Source organism: Cricetulus griseus (assembly GCF_003668045.3).
Source record: "Cricetulus griseus strain 17A/GY chromosome 1 unlocalized genomic scaffold, alternate assembly CriGri-PICRH-1.0 chr1_0, whole genome shotgun sequence".
Taxonomy (NCBI): domain Eukaryota; kingdom Metazoa; phylum Chordata; class Mammalia; order Rodentia; family Cricetidae; genus Cricetulus; species Cricetulus griseus.
Genome location: NW_023276806.1, coordinates 179,444,414 through 179,457,635, shown reverse-complemented (window position 1 = coordinate 179,457,635; position 13,222 = coordinate 179,444,414). Strand labels below are relative to the sequence as shown.

Genomic DNA, 13,222 nt, shown 5'->3' with positions numbered 1-13,222 from the left:
TTTCATGAGGGATCTTAGAAGTCTGTCATATCATTTGGAGCAGGGCCTAGGCCCTCCCCAGTGTGTCTAGGATGAGAGAGTAACCCTCTATGTGAAGTGAGCTCCTGAAGTCCATTTGTATACTAGGGATAAATACTGACTCAATACTAGAAGCCCCATAGATTGCCCAGACCTCCAAACTGATGTCCTCATTCAGGGGGTCTGGAACAGTCCTGTGCTGGTTTCCCAGCAATCAGTCTGGGGTCCATGAGCCCCCCTTGTTTGATACAGGTCTAAAAATTGAATTTTATGTTCCAAGGCTATCTTTGTAGTTTATATTCTACCTGCATGGCATGCATTCATATATAGAAATTTATTAATGTATCCACATGGAAAAGAAATAAGAAGTGTCATGCTGGAAAATTTTTATTCTGGTGGGGTTAGGGAGATTGCTCAGCATGGAAAAGTACTTACCATGGGGAGATGGATGGTGGAGACTCAGAAGTTCTCAGGCTGGTTAACTTGGAGTAGGCTGCAAGGCGTCACATGCAGTGAAAGAAATCTACCTCTCCCGAAGAGGCATGCAAGAATTGACTTGCAGAGGTTTCTCCTGAGCTTCCTAGGTGTGCTGTGGCTAACACACATACTGTCCATTCCAAAGTTAAAAACAAAAGCACCTTTTTTCAAAAATCCTTATTGTCCCATTGGGGTAAACTCTATCCCAATCTACTTCCATTGTAACCTTTCCCTCTGCTTTCTTTTAAAGATGTTGGGACTGTCCTTAAGGTGGTCTCAGTACCCAAGGAGACTTGGCATGACTTAGAAGAGGTTCTTCTGGAAGAAATGACAGTCTTCAGGGTGAGTCCATCCTAATTTCAATCCATCCACAGGTTCAGCTGCATATCTATCACCCAGGACAACTGGGACACAGAAATCTCTGTGGATAGTGCTCTTGTAGATACTTCTAATTATATTGTCAAGTAGAAAACAAGGCACTAATCAAAATAAATCTTGGTTATCAATACAGTTAAATGTAAGGGTGTAAAAATTCTTGGCTCATATTTTCGTTTTTAAATAAAAAATACACAATTTACAATTTGCATTATTTTTATAAGTTACCTTGAAGATCAAATCCTCCCCCATTCAAAATTCCTTCTCTTGCACATTAGAGTACATCTGCCATGATATGTAGGCCATGTGTGCATCCAGAGAGATACATTCAGCATGCCAAAGGAAAAAAGATATCTCAGCTAATTCATACATTATTTTATAGTATTTTCTTAAAAAAATCATTGGCTAAGTTTACATAAGAAATGCTTATGTTAGTAATAAACAATTTATTACAGATAAAAAAATTTATTAAAAGTAAAATTATTATTTGCAAAATATTGACTATAGTATCTCACCCAGAGACCCATGCTTAAAACATTATCAACAGTGACAATGTTGTGGCCCACATGTTATCAGGCTTTTTAGTAGCACTGTACTTGGGTGTGTTTTCTTTGTGGACAGTGTCCTCTATATGCCAGGATGGGCTTGAATTCACTGAGTAACTGAGTATGGCCTTGAACATCTGATCCTGCTGCCTCCACTACCTGAGTACTGGGATTATAAGCATGTGCCACATTGTTTGGCTTGAATAATATTCATACTTCGTAATTTCTTGTTTTTAGTTATCTAAACTGAACACGAGCAGACTTCCTTCTAATGTTATTCATGGCCTTAATTTAAATATTCAAAATAGTAAAATCACAATTCCGGTTTTAAAAATTTATTCTTTTGGCTATTTTTAAAGGTTGAGTATAGAGTGTGCACTGTTTCTAACCATTCATTATTCCAAGTGAGTTACCTCAAAAAGCATTGGAACTTTAACCTACAAATTGAAAACTACAATTATCCAAATGGGCTGCCATCCACTACAGAGTCCATTTAGATTAACAAACAAATAATGAGCCATGTGGGTTAAATTCATAAATGACTTTGGTATTCATTGATATATCTCTAAATCCTAAAGTATAAATTCAGTCAACATTTATTAACTAAATGAAGCAGTACTGATGAAAATATTAAATAAGATAAAGATCATACCTTTATCAAGGAATCCAGTACTCAAGAAAGAATGGAGAATAATGGAAAATGTGCATCAGAAACATCGCCATGAGATCTTGGTGATCTAATTCCATGTTATTTTCTAATAGAAAAGGAAAAACCCTTTGTTTAAAATCACTATTAATGTAATTGCTGCAAATAAACTCTTGGTGACACTATCACAGCACTCTTATAAACACCCAATGATCCACTGACACTGCTTTCCTTTCATAGAACCAGGCTTTTCTAAAAATTCAGATGTGTGTGTGTGTGTGTGTGTGTGTGTGTGTGTGTGTGTGAGAGAGAGAGAGAGAGAGAGAGAGAGAGAGAGAGAGAGAGAGAGAGAGAGAGAGAGAGAGTCAGAGAGAGAGAGAGGAAGAGACAGACAGACAGACAGACAGACAGACAGACAGACAGACAGACAGACAGACAGGAACAGAGACAGAGAGAGGTCATACCCCAGGCAGTCTCTACCTCATGCAGCTAAAAGTATCCTCTGTGTTATGCTTCTTAGTTTCAAAGACTGACTTTCTGTTATCAATTTGTCAAATTAAATTTTATTGTGTAGAATTATTTAAGTCACATTATGACATTTATGGATATTTTTCTTATCTTTTCATTATTTTCTGTATTTTGTTAATGAAATAAATTATGCATATTTTGGTACCAATTCTATATTGTAGTTAAATTTCCTTGTTAATTTTTCTAGAATCTGAGGTTTACATTTCACGTTTTACCTATATTCCTTGATATATTAATAAAAAATTAACTTCAAAAGGTGTTTAGATTAAGCTAAAATGTCTTTTAGAAAAAAGTATGATGGGAACCAATAGACTTGAAGAATTAGATATTTAATATCTATTACATTTTATTATTATTTGGGGATTTTCAAAGATGCTTTCAAACTTACACCAGTGTTATCTGCTAGGAATCATTTCTATGGCATTTTAGCTCTACTAAGAAATATTCTTCATCAGCTTCTAACAACTATGAATAATTAACATTGTACTATAGAGAAACTGTTTTATGTATCTCAGTTGTCCTCAGAGATGGCTGCAACTGGACATATATCTCATTTCATGGAAGCTATTGCCATTTTCTTCCCGGTCTCTGCTGTGCATATTGTCATGATTATTTCTTTGGCACTCAAGCAGACAAAACATCTTTGGGCAGAGTTTACAGAAATATTTACTTTCAGCATTCTATTCTATCAGCCAAAGTTCATACATATATCGTGGGCTAGCAATTGGAATATTTCACTGTCAAGCTTTGTTTAATTTTTCAGTGGGGGACAGAGAAAGAAAAACCACAACACATTAAAGCTATAGCCACATACAATGAAAAGCAGGGAAATGTTACAGATTCTATGTTTCTATTTGACACTTGTGTCATTCAATGTAAAATAAAATATAGTTTAAAAAGATCAGCTGAGCTGTACCTTAGCTTGATAGGATAAATACACAAGGTAAAGATTTAAGGTCATGATCCTAGCTGATACTCTTTAATAACTTTTAAACACATTTAACTTTAAGTAAATTTACCCATATTACCATCTCTATGAGACCATGTTCTTACGAGTCTCTTTCAGACTGAATAACTCATAAATTCTTGAATTCAAACCAGTTCATACCCCTTGCCATCTTGAAATCGGTTTTAGGAAAATACTCTGGCTAATCATAGAACATTCCAGTGGTTTTGGTTACAAGATACTTTTATTTGGGGTGAAATCACATCCCAATCACTGTATAGAAAGAAAAATATCCTTTGGCAATAAAATTTCCATTTCAGAGTAAGACTTTTTATAGACTCTAAGAAGTAAAATTGGCATTGGTGTCAGACTAAGAAACTAACACACCTGCTAGTAAATATTCAAAATAACACTGTAGCACTAACATACAGCTGGAATCTAAAAGGGCTTTGCCAGCACTCTGAGTGTTTACTCTGCTTCTGAGTGACGTGCTTAGTCTATAGAGCATTTACCTTTTACAATGCAGATTGCAATCATGAACTGTTACAGATTCTCCTTTTAGGGTAAAATTAAGCTAACTGGTAAAAGTTAGGTATTAGGAAATAATTGTATGCTTAAAAATCTGCTTTAAAATCCTGGGCTTCATTATCTTTGTCTTTTCTTAAGCAATGAAGATACAAAAAGCCAGAAACTTGGTGATTTTTCACCTTAACTGGCCAGTGTGGGTTTTTCTTTGCAGTCCTTCCAATGGGCTTTCCTTTTGAATCAGTGAAGTGTCACATCCAGTCATGGCGCCTTGGGGACAAAGGGCTTTATTTATAGTTCTATTGGCTGCAAAGGATTGCAAGGCAGTTACATCAATAACACTTGCATTTTAAACCCAATGTATGCAATATTCCATGAACAGCTGAGCAAACAAATGAAAGAGTTTAATTTTCATTCAAATGTAAAATATAATTGCTGCTTTCCAAAGCCCAATCTATTAACTTCTTCTGAAGGAGCTTCCTTTCCAATGCTGAGCATCTATGAACTATATCACAATTTCCCGGGATCAGCAGGTAGAAAAGCTTTGCAAGTATAAAAGTTTAATAAGGACTAAATTAAAATATCTGGGAGATATATAGTAAATTGGAGTCATAGAAAATCTTGAAAAGATGCTAAGCTTTTAATTTCATTTTTTTAAACATGAACACCAATTAAATTTGCAATTGAAACCAATTTCATGGAAAAAATGCTTATGAAGCTGCATCTGTTTTAAAAGGATGTCATATTCCCCACTAGTTATTTCTCAGAGAAAAATACAATTTATTTAAATGAATGTCATTGTAATATATTGCACATTAAAATTCAATTGCAGTACATATTCTAAATTGTTAACTTCCTCATATAAATAATAAATAAGGTTGTATTAATTGAAGGATTCTATGAGCTAAATCTTAAATGCTGGCATAAGAATATGACTCCATGAGGTTTGATGTGTGTTTGAGTTTGTCTCATGTTTTTACAATTTGCATATGATAACCCATTTTCATTTGTTTTATAGATGTCTTTGCCTTTGTATTATCAATAAATATGAAGTAAAATTCAATCAATTCTATTTTAGAAGAACGTATACCTCATTTTTTATTACTTTAGATGGTAACTTTTGATGTCTTGAAACTTGACTATAAAATTTGTTCGATACAAACCCATATGAACTTAGTGATGTCTTTAGTCACATGATACATTATCATGTGAAATGGTGAGAGGAAGAGAAGCTGCCATGGAAATTTTTCCTAAGACATTTAATTTTTGTATTACTTAACTAAATCCAATATTATAGAAGCCTAAAAATCACCTTAAATAAGAATATTTATCATAAAATACAGCTTTTTCTTTTTGTGACTTGATACTACCAAATAGTAAATATACTTTTTCTATGTAGACACAATGGCCTGACATTATTTGCATCATAGTTGTCTTTGTGATTGGTAATTATTTGAGAAATCATTATCATATTCAATAGTTACTGTCATTCACTTAAGCCGTGAAATAGAAGTATGAGAAAACTCCAAATTAGCCCATTAAGTTAACACAAATCCTTAACCATTTGTTTTTACTTGTATGCCAGGCAGGTTGTACAGAAGTTACAGGAAACTCTCATGCTCAGTTTGAAGTGGGAACTTAGAGCTTTGCCCCTGCATATGGGGTGGGCAGCACCAGGGTAGCTGAGCTCAATGAAATGAAGTCATGGTGGGAACAATGAGTGAAGGAAGATAACCCTGCCATGTCTGCCAGGGAGACACCAAAAAGATGGTGAGAAATGCTAATAGGAAGTGAGCAATAAAGTAATTTGAGGCATAATGGAATTTCACTGGTGAACTCTGCTTCTGAAGATAAAAGATCATGTAGAGGAAGGGCTGGATGGAGAGGCCAAAGAGATGAATGGCAGTCAGGTTAGAGCAGCCAGATCCACCTAAACCAAAGGGCCAAGGAAAACATGTGACACCTTTTTTGTCTTACATACAAATAGAAGGGAAAATAGAGGATGAAGAAGTTTAAAAAATAAGGAAGGAAGGGGGAATGTAAAGAATTCACTTTCTCTTGACTTATCATGGGCTTACAGAAAAGTTCTTTCTAGGCCAATGCAGCAGGTGACAAACACAACTTATCCAACTGCAGGCAGGAACCCCAAGAATTTTCATCTGGATGCTGCTGGTGTGCCCTTATTGTTAGCACTAATCTCTTCAGCTTCTTTCACAGATATTACTTCCAGTTATACTATTGATTGTCAGCAGTTATAGTATTTCTCTGAGAACTTAGTAAGTGTGTTAACCAGTTAGTTATACATTAGCTTTTTCAAACACTTGTTTTGCTTCTTTTTTAGGATCCAACAACTATATCAGCAATGGAACTTTCCACAAAACAGGTACAATCAAAATATGCTATGGTCAACACTGTATTTTATTAGTTTTTCACTCGAACTTGATAGATTGGTTTATCATCCATATTTATAGATTGGTTAATAGTGGGTAGTAAAAGAATCGAAGAGCAAAGAAGCATTGTTGTTATAACAAGCTAAAGGAATGAAAATTGTATCATCTGTGCCTTACAGGTTAATAAAATCCTACACACCTCACAGGTTAATAAAAGTAAGCAGTTGGTTATTATGTTTGGAAGATCTTAGCTTCAAAAAGTCGCTCCTACCTTCAGTAGTATTGTATCATGAGAACAGAAAAGGTGGCTTTAACTTCAGTTAAACATACAACCAAGCACTACCAGGTAGAATATTCTAGAATGCTTAAACTCAGAGTTTAAGGACAGGTTATGATTCATTTGATAGGAATGACAAGGAACATTTTACAAGGCACAAAAAAATCAACTGATTCCTCAATAACTATAGATATTGTGCAAAGTTTGACTTCTAACAAATTATATTTTCTACATTGCTACTCACTCTTCAATCCAGTGTATGAATGATAATTTTATAAATAAATTGGTATACTGAGCTGAAGCCAATTAATAACTAACATAGTACAAAAATGAAAGTGAACTAGGATGTCCCTTCCTGCTGTAAAAACTGGTATATAGAACTGTGAATATGAAAGACAGTTGACTATAGTTATTTATGATTTATTGCCTGTGTTGCCTTTGACAGTGTTGCACCTCTTGAACAGAACACTAAATAACAGTGCCAACAAAATACCATGTGTGCCCTTTCCACACTGACATATCAAAATAGATTGATAATCTCCAAGATATTTAAGCTCAGAGTGCAGATGTTATTGACCTGATACTGGCATCTTACACTTCATTAACATGTATTCACCTGTTCTTCAAATCTAAAAATTGTCACTTGTTGACAAGGAAATCCGGGGCTTTCCAGGATGGAAGCTAGACAGGAATAATCTTTCCTGTAATTATTTTAAAGATATTCATTTGTATTTATTCCCTGGTAGACTTCAGAGCCCATCCTTACAAAAATCACCTTTAAATCTAATTTAGCAAAACATCCAGTTTGAAATAAAATTAAGATTTTTAAACATTTTAAAACATTGCCTATTAATACAACATTCAACTAAAATGCCAGTTTAAATTACAATGAAAGAAAGAGCCCCTGACTTACTTTTCCCACTGATGGAAGGAAGATGGATTTCATTCAATATGACTCAATTTCATCCACTCTTAGGAGCATTTTTAAAGTAAGACAGCATTTTGGAAGGGACAAGTGACGATAAAACTAACGCTCTAGATAATGAAATCACGTCTTGCTCATAGCCTACAGCTCATGAGGAGGCCTGTGAAATCTCCTGTGGTGATGTTAAATTGGGCAGAAAAAGCACATCAGGTTCCTAGCTAGTCACTGGATTATGCTCATTGATGCCTACAAGCCCCTATGCTTCATGTGAATAGCATGATTATTTTATGTATCATTAGTAATCCTGAAAAATTATGATGAAATCGAAATGACATTGAATTGCATTTAATTTGGGACAATTTATTGGAGGTTAGGTTTTTATAACCATAAGTCATTCGAATGGTTATACTGTTTTTGCTTTTTATCTTTTTCCCATACATTTTTTCCTTTTTTCTCCTAAAGGCATGTGTCAGATACAGATAATTTGTTTGGGTAGTTCTTTTCCTACTCAAATGCCATATGCCTATAAGTCTGTAATTATGAATTTTGCATACACTTCTGAAAAATTATTAGCCAAGAATGAGATCTTTTGATAACATGACCATTTTGGTCAGTGACCTTTTCAAACAGGATCACAAAGCAAGGGCTAATAACAACACCCATAATCCAGGGGTGGGGAGTGGAGACAGGGGATTCAAGAAATGAAGGTTAGCCTAGGTTATATGATACTGTTCCAAAAGTATCAAAGAAAATAGAGATCAATGTCAGGTTTATCATATCCATGTCCATTGTTGCCAACCATGTTTCTGGTTATTGCTACATAGCCCTAAGTAATCTCACACTTTCCAAGTATATTATATGTGCCTCATTTTTTATAACATTGAAACTGACTTTATGCAGCAGATTTCTAATTTCATTATTTTAGAAAAGATGAAACATATTCTCTTACTAAAAATAAACATTTCGTAAACTGTGCTGATTTACAACCTCATTTAATATAATACTAAAATCAAAATAGCAAAACAAATTAAGAATCTATTATTATACATAATGATTTTGTGTCTTTATTTCATTGCATAGAATACAATATTTAACAAGGAATATGTATGGACAAGGAAATAGATTTGTTATTCCTATCTCTTGTTACTCTTTTATAAAAAATATAAATATTTTTCTTAGGTGTAAGCACTGGCCTTATAATAATTTCTTAGATTTCAGTAAATACTTCAGTGTACCTTCAACTTACACACATACACATACCCAAACACACATATAATCTGTAAGTGAAAGTCTCTGGAAATGCAATGCATCAGACAATTTATAATGTCAAAGAACACACTGTTTTTCACAGAGAAGTTGTTCCAAAACTCAATTTTCATCTAATTTGTCGAAAAATAAAAATACGCTTCAAAGTCCTTTTGCCTGTGGAGTACTACTACATAACTCAGTATTCATACAACTTTTAAAAATGCGTTGCATTTTTATTTATGTTGTATGAATGGGATTGTCATAGTACAATTCACAGGTCTGAGGGACAGAGGACTGTTTGGGGTAATTAGTTCTCATCTCTCAACACATGGGTCCCTGGACTCTATATCAGAATATCAGGCTTGGCAGCAGTCACTTTTATACAATGACCTGTCCTCTGGCATAGCATTCATATAACTTTTACCTAAGGCTTACTATATCATTAATCAATCCTTAGTGAGAGAAAAACGTGTCTCTGTCGTCCCTGTTGCAGTTAGACATTTAGAATTGGTTTCTATTTCTCTCAAAACTGTATTGTCTGCTAGACCTTGGAAGAAACTATCTAAAAAACTAAGATCCATAAATATAATTTATTGTCAATTAGCCTACAAAAGTTAGATTTAAAAGACAGAGTCCAAAGAGTATTTTCTTAACTTCCACAGCAACAACTGTACATTGGATCAGCTTCTGGGGTGGCACAGCTTCCTCTACATCGCTGTGACATTTATGGCAAAGCTTGTGCAGAATGCTGCCTCGCCCGGGACCCTTACTGTGCCTGGGATGGTTCATCATGCTCACGCTATTTTCCCACTGCAAAGAGGTAAGATGGACATTAAAGGAGAAATAACATGTTTCTTAGCAGATTTAAGCACACCACCTTTCTGTGCAAATAGAGATTTGGAATATAAACATGATAGTTAGGATTTCTATTGTGATTTTGTTATTATTTGTTTTGTTTCCCCATTTCCTTAAAAAAACACAAAACAAAATGTATAGTAGGAAAGTTTAATGTTAAATGAGATAGAACAAATAACAGGCAATTTTAAGTCAGCAAAATAATATCTCTAAATTCTCATCGTTGGAAATTAGATTTGCTGTTTTGTTTTAATAAGGGATAAATAGGACCAGAATTAAAAAAAAAATTATGAACATAAAATAGAACAAAGTCTAGGATTTGTACTTTCTGAACCCAATGTTCGATCATCACAAATCTACTTTTGTTTTCTATCTAGAAATATTATGTCCTGATTTTAATTTAATAAGGTCATTTATGCTACCAAATGAAAAAGTCCTTAACAGACAGGAGTTCATTTGCTTATGGAACATAAGGAATACAGAAGAACCTAATCCTAAAAAGTGAAAATGAAGGCTGGGGCCATGTCTTAGTAGGTAAAGTCCTTTTCATGCAAGTGTGAGGCCCTGAGATGGAATCCCCAGAGCCTATGGATGCTGGGGGTAGTATGCACATCTGTAATCCCAGTGCTTCTATAGCAAGTGAGATGGGACAAGAGGCAGGACAAGACAGAGAGCCTGCTGTGCAACAGCAAACAACGAAAGGTCCTGCTTTAAGCACAGTGGGAGGAGAACACTGAAACACAAGGTTCTCATCTCAGCTACACACATGCTACAGGGCCTGCGTCTCACTGTCCTGACACACAGACATACATAGTCAAGAATTTCTTCCTGCAATTCAAAATTTAACCACTGAGCCAATCTCCTGGAGTCCAGTTGTAGAGAGGGAGGAGTGATGAGAAAAGGGGTCAAGATCATCTTGGTGAATCCCATAGACACAGCTGACCTGAGCCAATGGGAGCTCAGGGACCCCAGTCTGACAGCTGGAGAACCTGCATAACATCAAACTAGGCCTCCTGAATGTGGGTGTCATTTGGGGGCTTGGGCAGTCTATGGGACCACTGGCAGTGAAACCAGCATTTATCCCTAGTTCATGAACTGGCTTTTTGGAGCCCATTCCCTATGGAGAGATACCTTGCTCAGCCTACAAACAGGGAGGAGGGCCTTCGTCCTGTCTCAAATGATGGGACAGACATTAATTATTTCCCATGGGAATAATTATTCACCCTCTCTAAAGAGTGAATATGTTAGAGGAAGGGGAGATGGTGGTGGTAGTGAGAGGATGGATGGGAGGGAGAGGAAACTGGGATTGTTATGTAAAATAGGTACTTTTTTAAAAGTTGCATCGATGTCTTCATTGCATTAATATTAATTAGCTAAACTTCCTAAATATATCTCATTTACCTCAAGAAGTTTTAATTGTCCCTGTCATTACTCTGTCATCCTATATTTATGGGGTTTTAAGTTGAGACATAAAACTACATAATCAAATCTCATCTGTGTGGGGGGAGTGTGTGGGTGTGTGTACCACTCATGCATTTTAAGTGTTATCTTGATAATGCTTACAATTATTTTACAAGGAATTGTTTAAATAAAAATTGTTAAGTTATAATTAGAATGCTATTAGCAGATTCAGGAGAGATGGCTCAGTGGGTAAGTGCTTATTTCACGAGTAACTGAGTTTAGATCCCAGATCCTAGGGTAACACCTGCTAAAGGGTTGCATGGCTATACTCCTGAGGTAGGGAACACAGAGAAAGAGGGATCATGATAGCTCACTGATCAGCTTCTCTAATGAGAAACTTGGTAAACTACCGGTTCAGACAAATCAATGGTCTCCTGGTTCAGTGAGAAACCCATTCTTAAAATGATAATGATGGATGGTAATAGTGATGGTGATGGTGACACAGTGATAGTGGAGAGAATAGAAAAAGACCCACATTGTTAAAGTCTGACCTATACAAGTAAACAGGTGCACATATACATAAATCTATATTATCAAAATACATACACAGCATACACAATGCAGACATGCACAAACCAAAATTTATTGAGAACAACACATATATATTAAACATAATTGCAACTTCCTATGAAAGATCCAACACATAAAGAATGAGAAGGATTGGGGGTGCTGAGGAGTAAGAATATGGTAAAATGCATTGTATATAAAGAATTTAAATAAAGCTTAAAAAACAGAATGGGAATTTAATAATTAAATGTAATATTTTCAGGAAATTCTCTCCTATTACAAAGAACTGCTAGACATAGCCTAAAGTTGCAAACAAATTAGTTTACTACTGTTAAATAAAATAAAAATAGTTCTTAATTTTTCAAAGCCTCAATATAACAATATTCTGAACTTTTTTGCTAATAACTGCCCTTACTGATATTTAAATATTTCAGGAAGACACAATGATGGATGAAAGCATATGTAATATCTTGCTAATGGGCCTGTAAGCTTACTTCTGTGCACACTGACTGGTTCAAATGGAGAAAGTCACTACCATCCCTAAGCCACTGCATTTAGGAACAACATAACTTTGTTTTAGTATACATAGCATTTGCAAAGAAGCTCTGTGTATCAGCCATTCACAGTAGTGAAGTATGCTCTGCAGTATTTGTAATATTACAAATATTATAAGGAAGCATGACTGTAACATCTGCTTAAACATTTTCCTTGAAGTTTTCATAATATCGTTTCAATTAATCATCTACAACTGGGACTGGAGAGAAGGTTCCATGGTTAATAGCATTTACTGCTCTTACAGAGGACACCAGTTCAGTTCCCAAACCCAAGTAGATGACGCACAACCACGTACAACTCCAGCATCAGAGTCTCCACCTCCCTCTTCTGGTTTCATCGTGTATTCGTGAATGCACATAGATGCACAAACATATACATAAAATAAATAAAAATATATCTTTTTAAAAAAATACTCACCAACAACTTAACTTCATTATATTAGCATACAACCAAAACACAGAATCACGCTAATACTAATGCAGACCATACACATGAATACATGATAGTTTTCTTAATCTTTCAAAATTCTAGATTTCAATGTTATAGTTAGTACTTTCGTAATCTGTGGGAATTTTATACTAAAAAACAAGCCTAGCTTGAAGATAATATATATTGATTAAAGAAACCATGGCTAGCTTAATAGATTGCAAGATACAATCATTGCTGTGATAATTATAATTTTCTTTTTGGTTTTTCGAGACAGAGTTTCTCTGTGTAGCTTTGGAGCCTATCCTGGCACTCACTCTGGAGACCAGTCTGGCCTCGAACTCAAAGCAATCTGCCTACCTCTGCCTCCTGAGTGCTGGGATTAAAGGTGTGCAACACCAACGCCGGGCAATTATAAATTATTTAAGATTAAATTTTATCCTTCTTAAAACTGTTTAGCTCTAAGGGACTTTTGTGGAATTCATATTTGATCTAAATATGAGTACTATTTTCTTTAT

The 13,222-nt window shown here is 35.1% G+C and overlaps 1 protein-coding gene across 1 annotated transcript in view; it reads left to right on the top strand.

Annotated features, from left to right (window-relative positions):
* Sema3a (semaphorin 3A) overlaps positions 1-13,222 on the top strand; it is a 202,697-nt gene that overhangs the window by 170,599 nt on the left and 18,876 nt on the right. Inside the window, exons 12-14 of the mRNA XM_027393498.2 lie at positions 746-837; positions 6,402-6,443; positions 9,563-9,720. Of these exons, the coding sequence (XP_027249299.1) occupies positions 746-837; positions 6,402-6,443; positions 9,563-9,720 (292 nt within the window). The remainder of the gene's footprint in view (positions 1-745; positions 838-6,401; positions 6,444-9,562; positions 9,721-13,222) is intronic.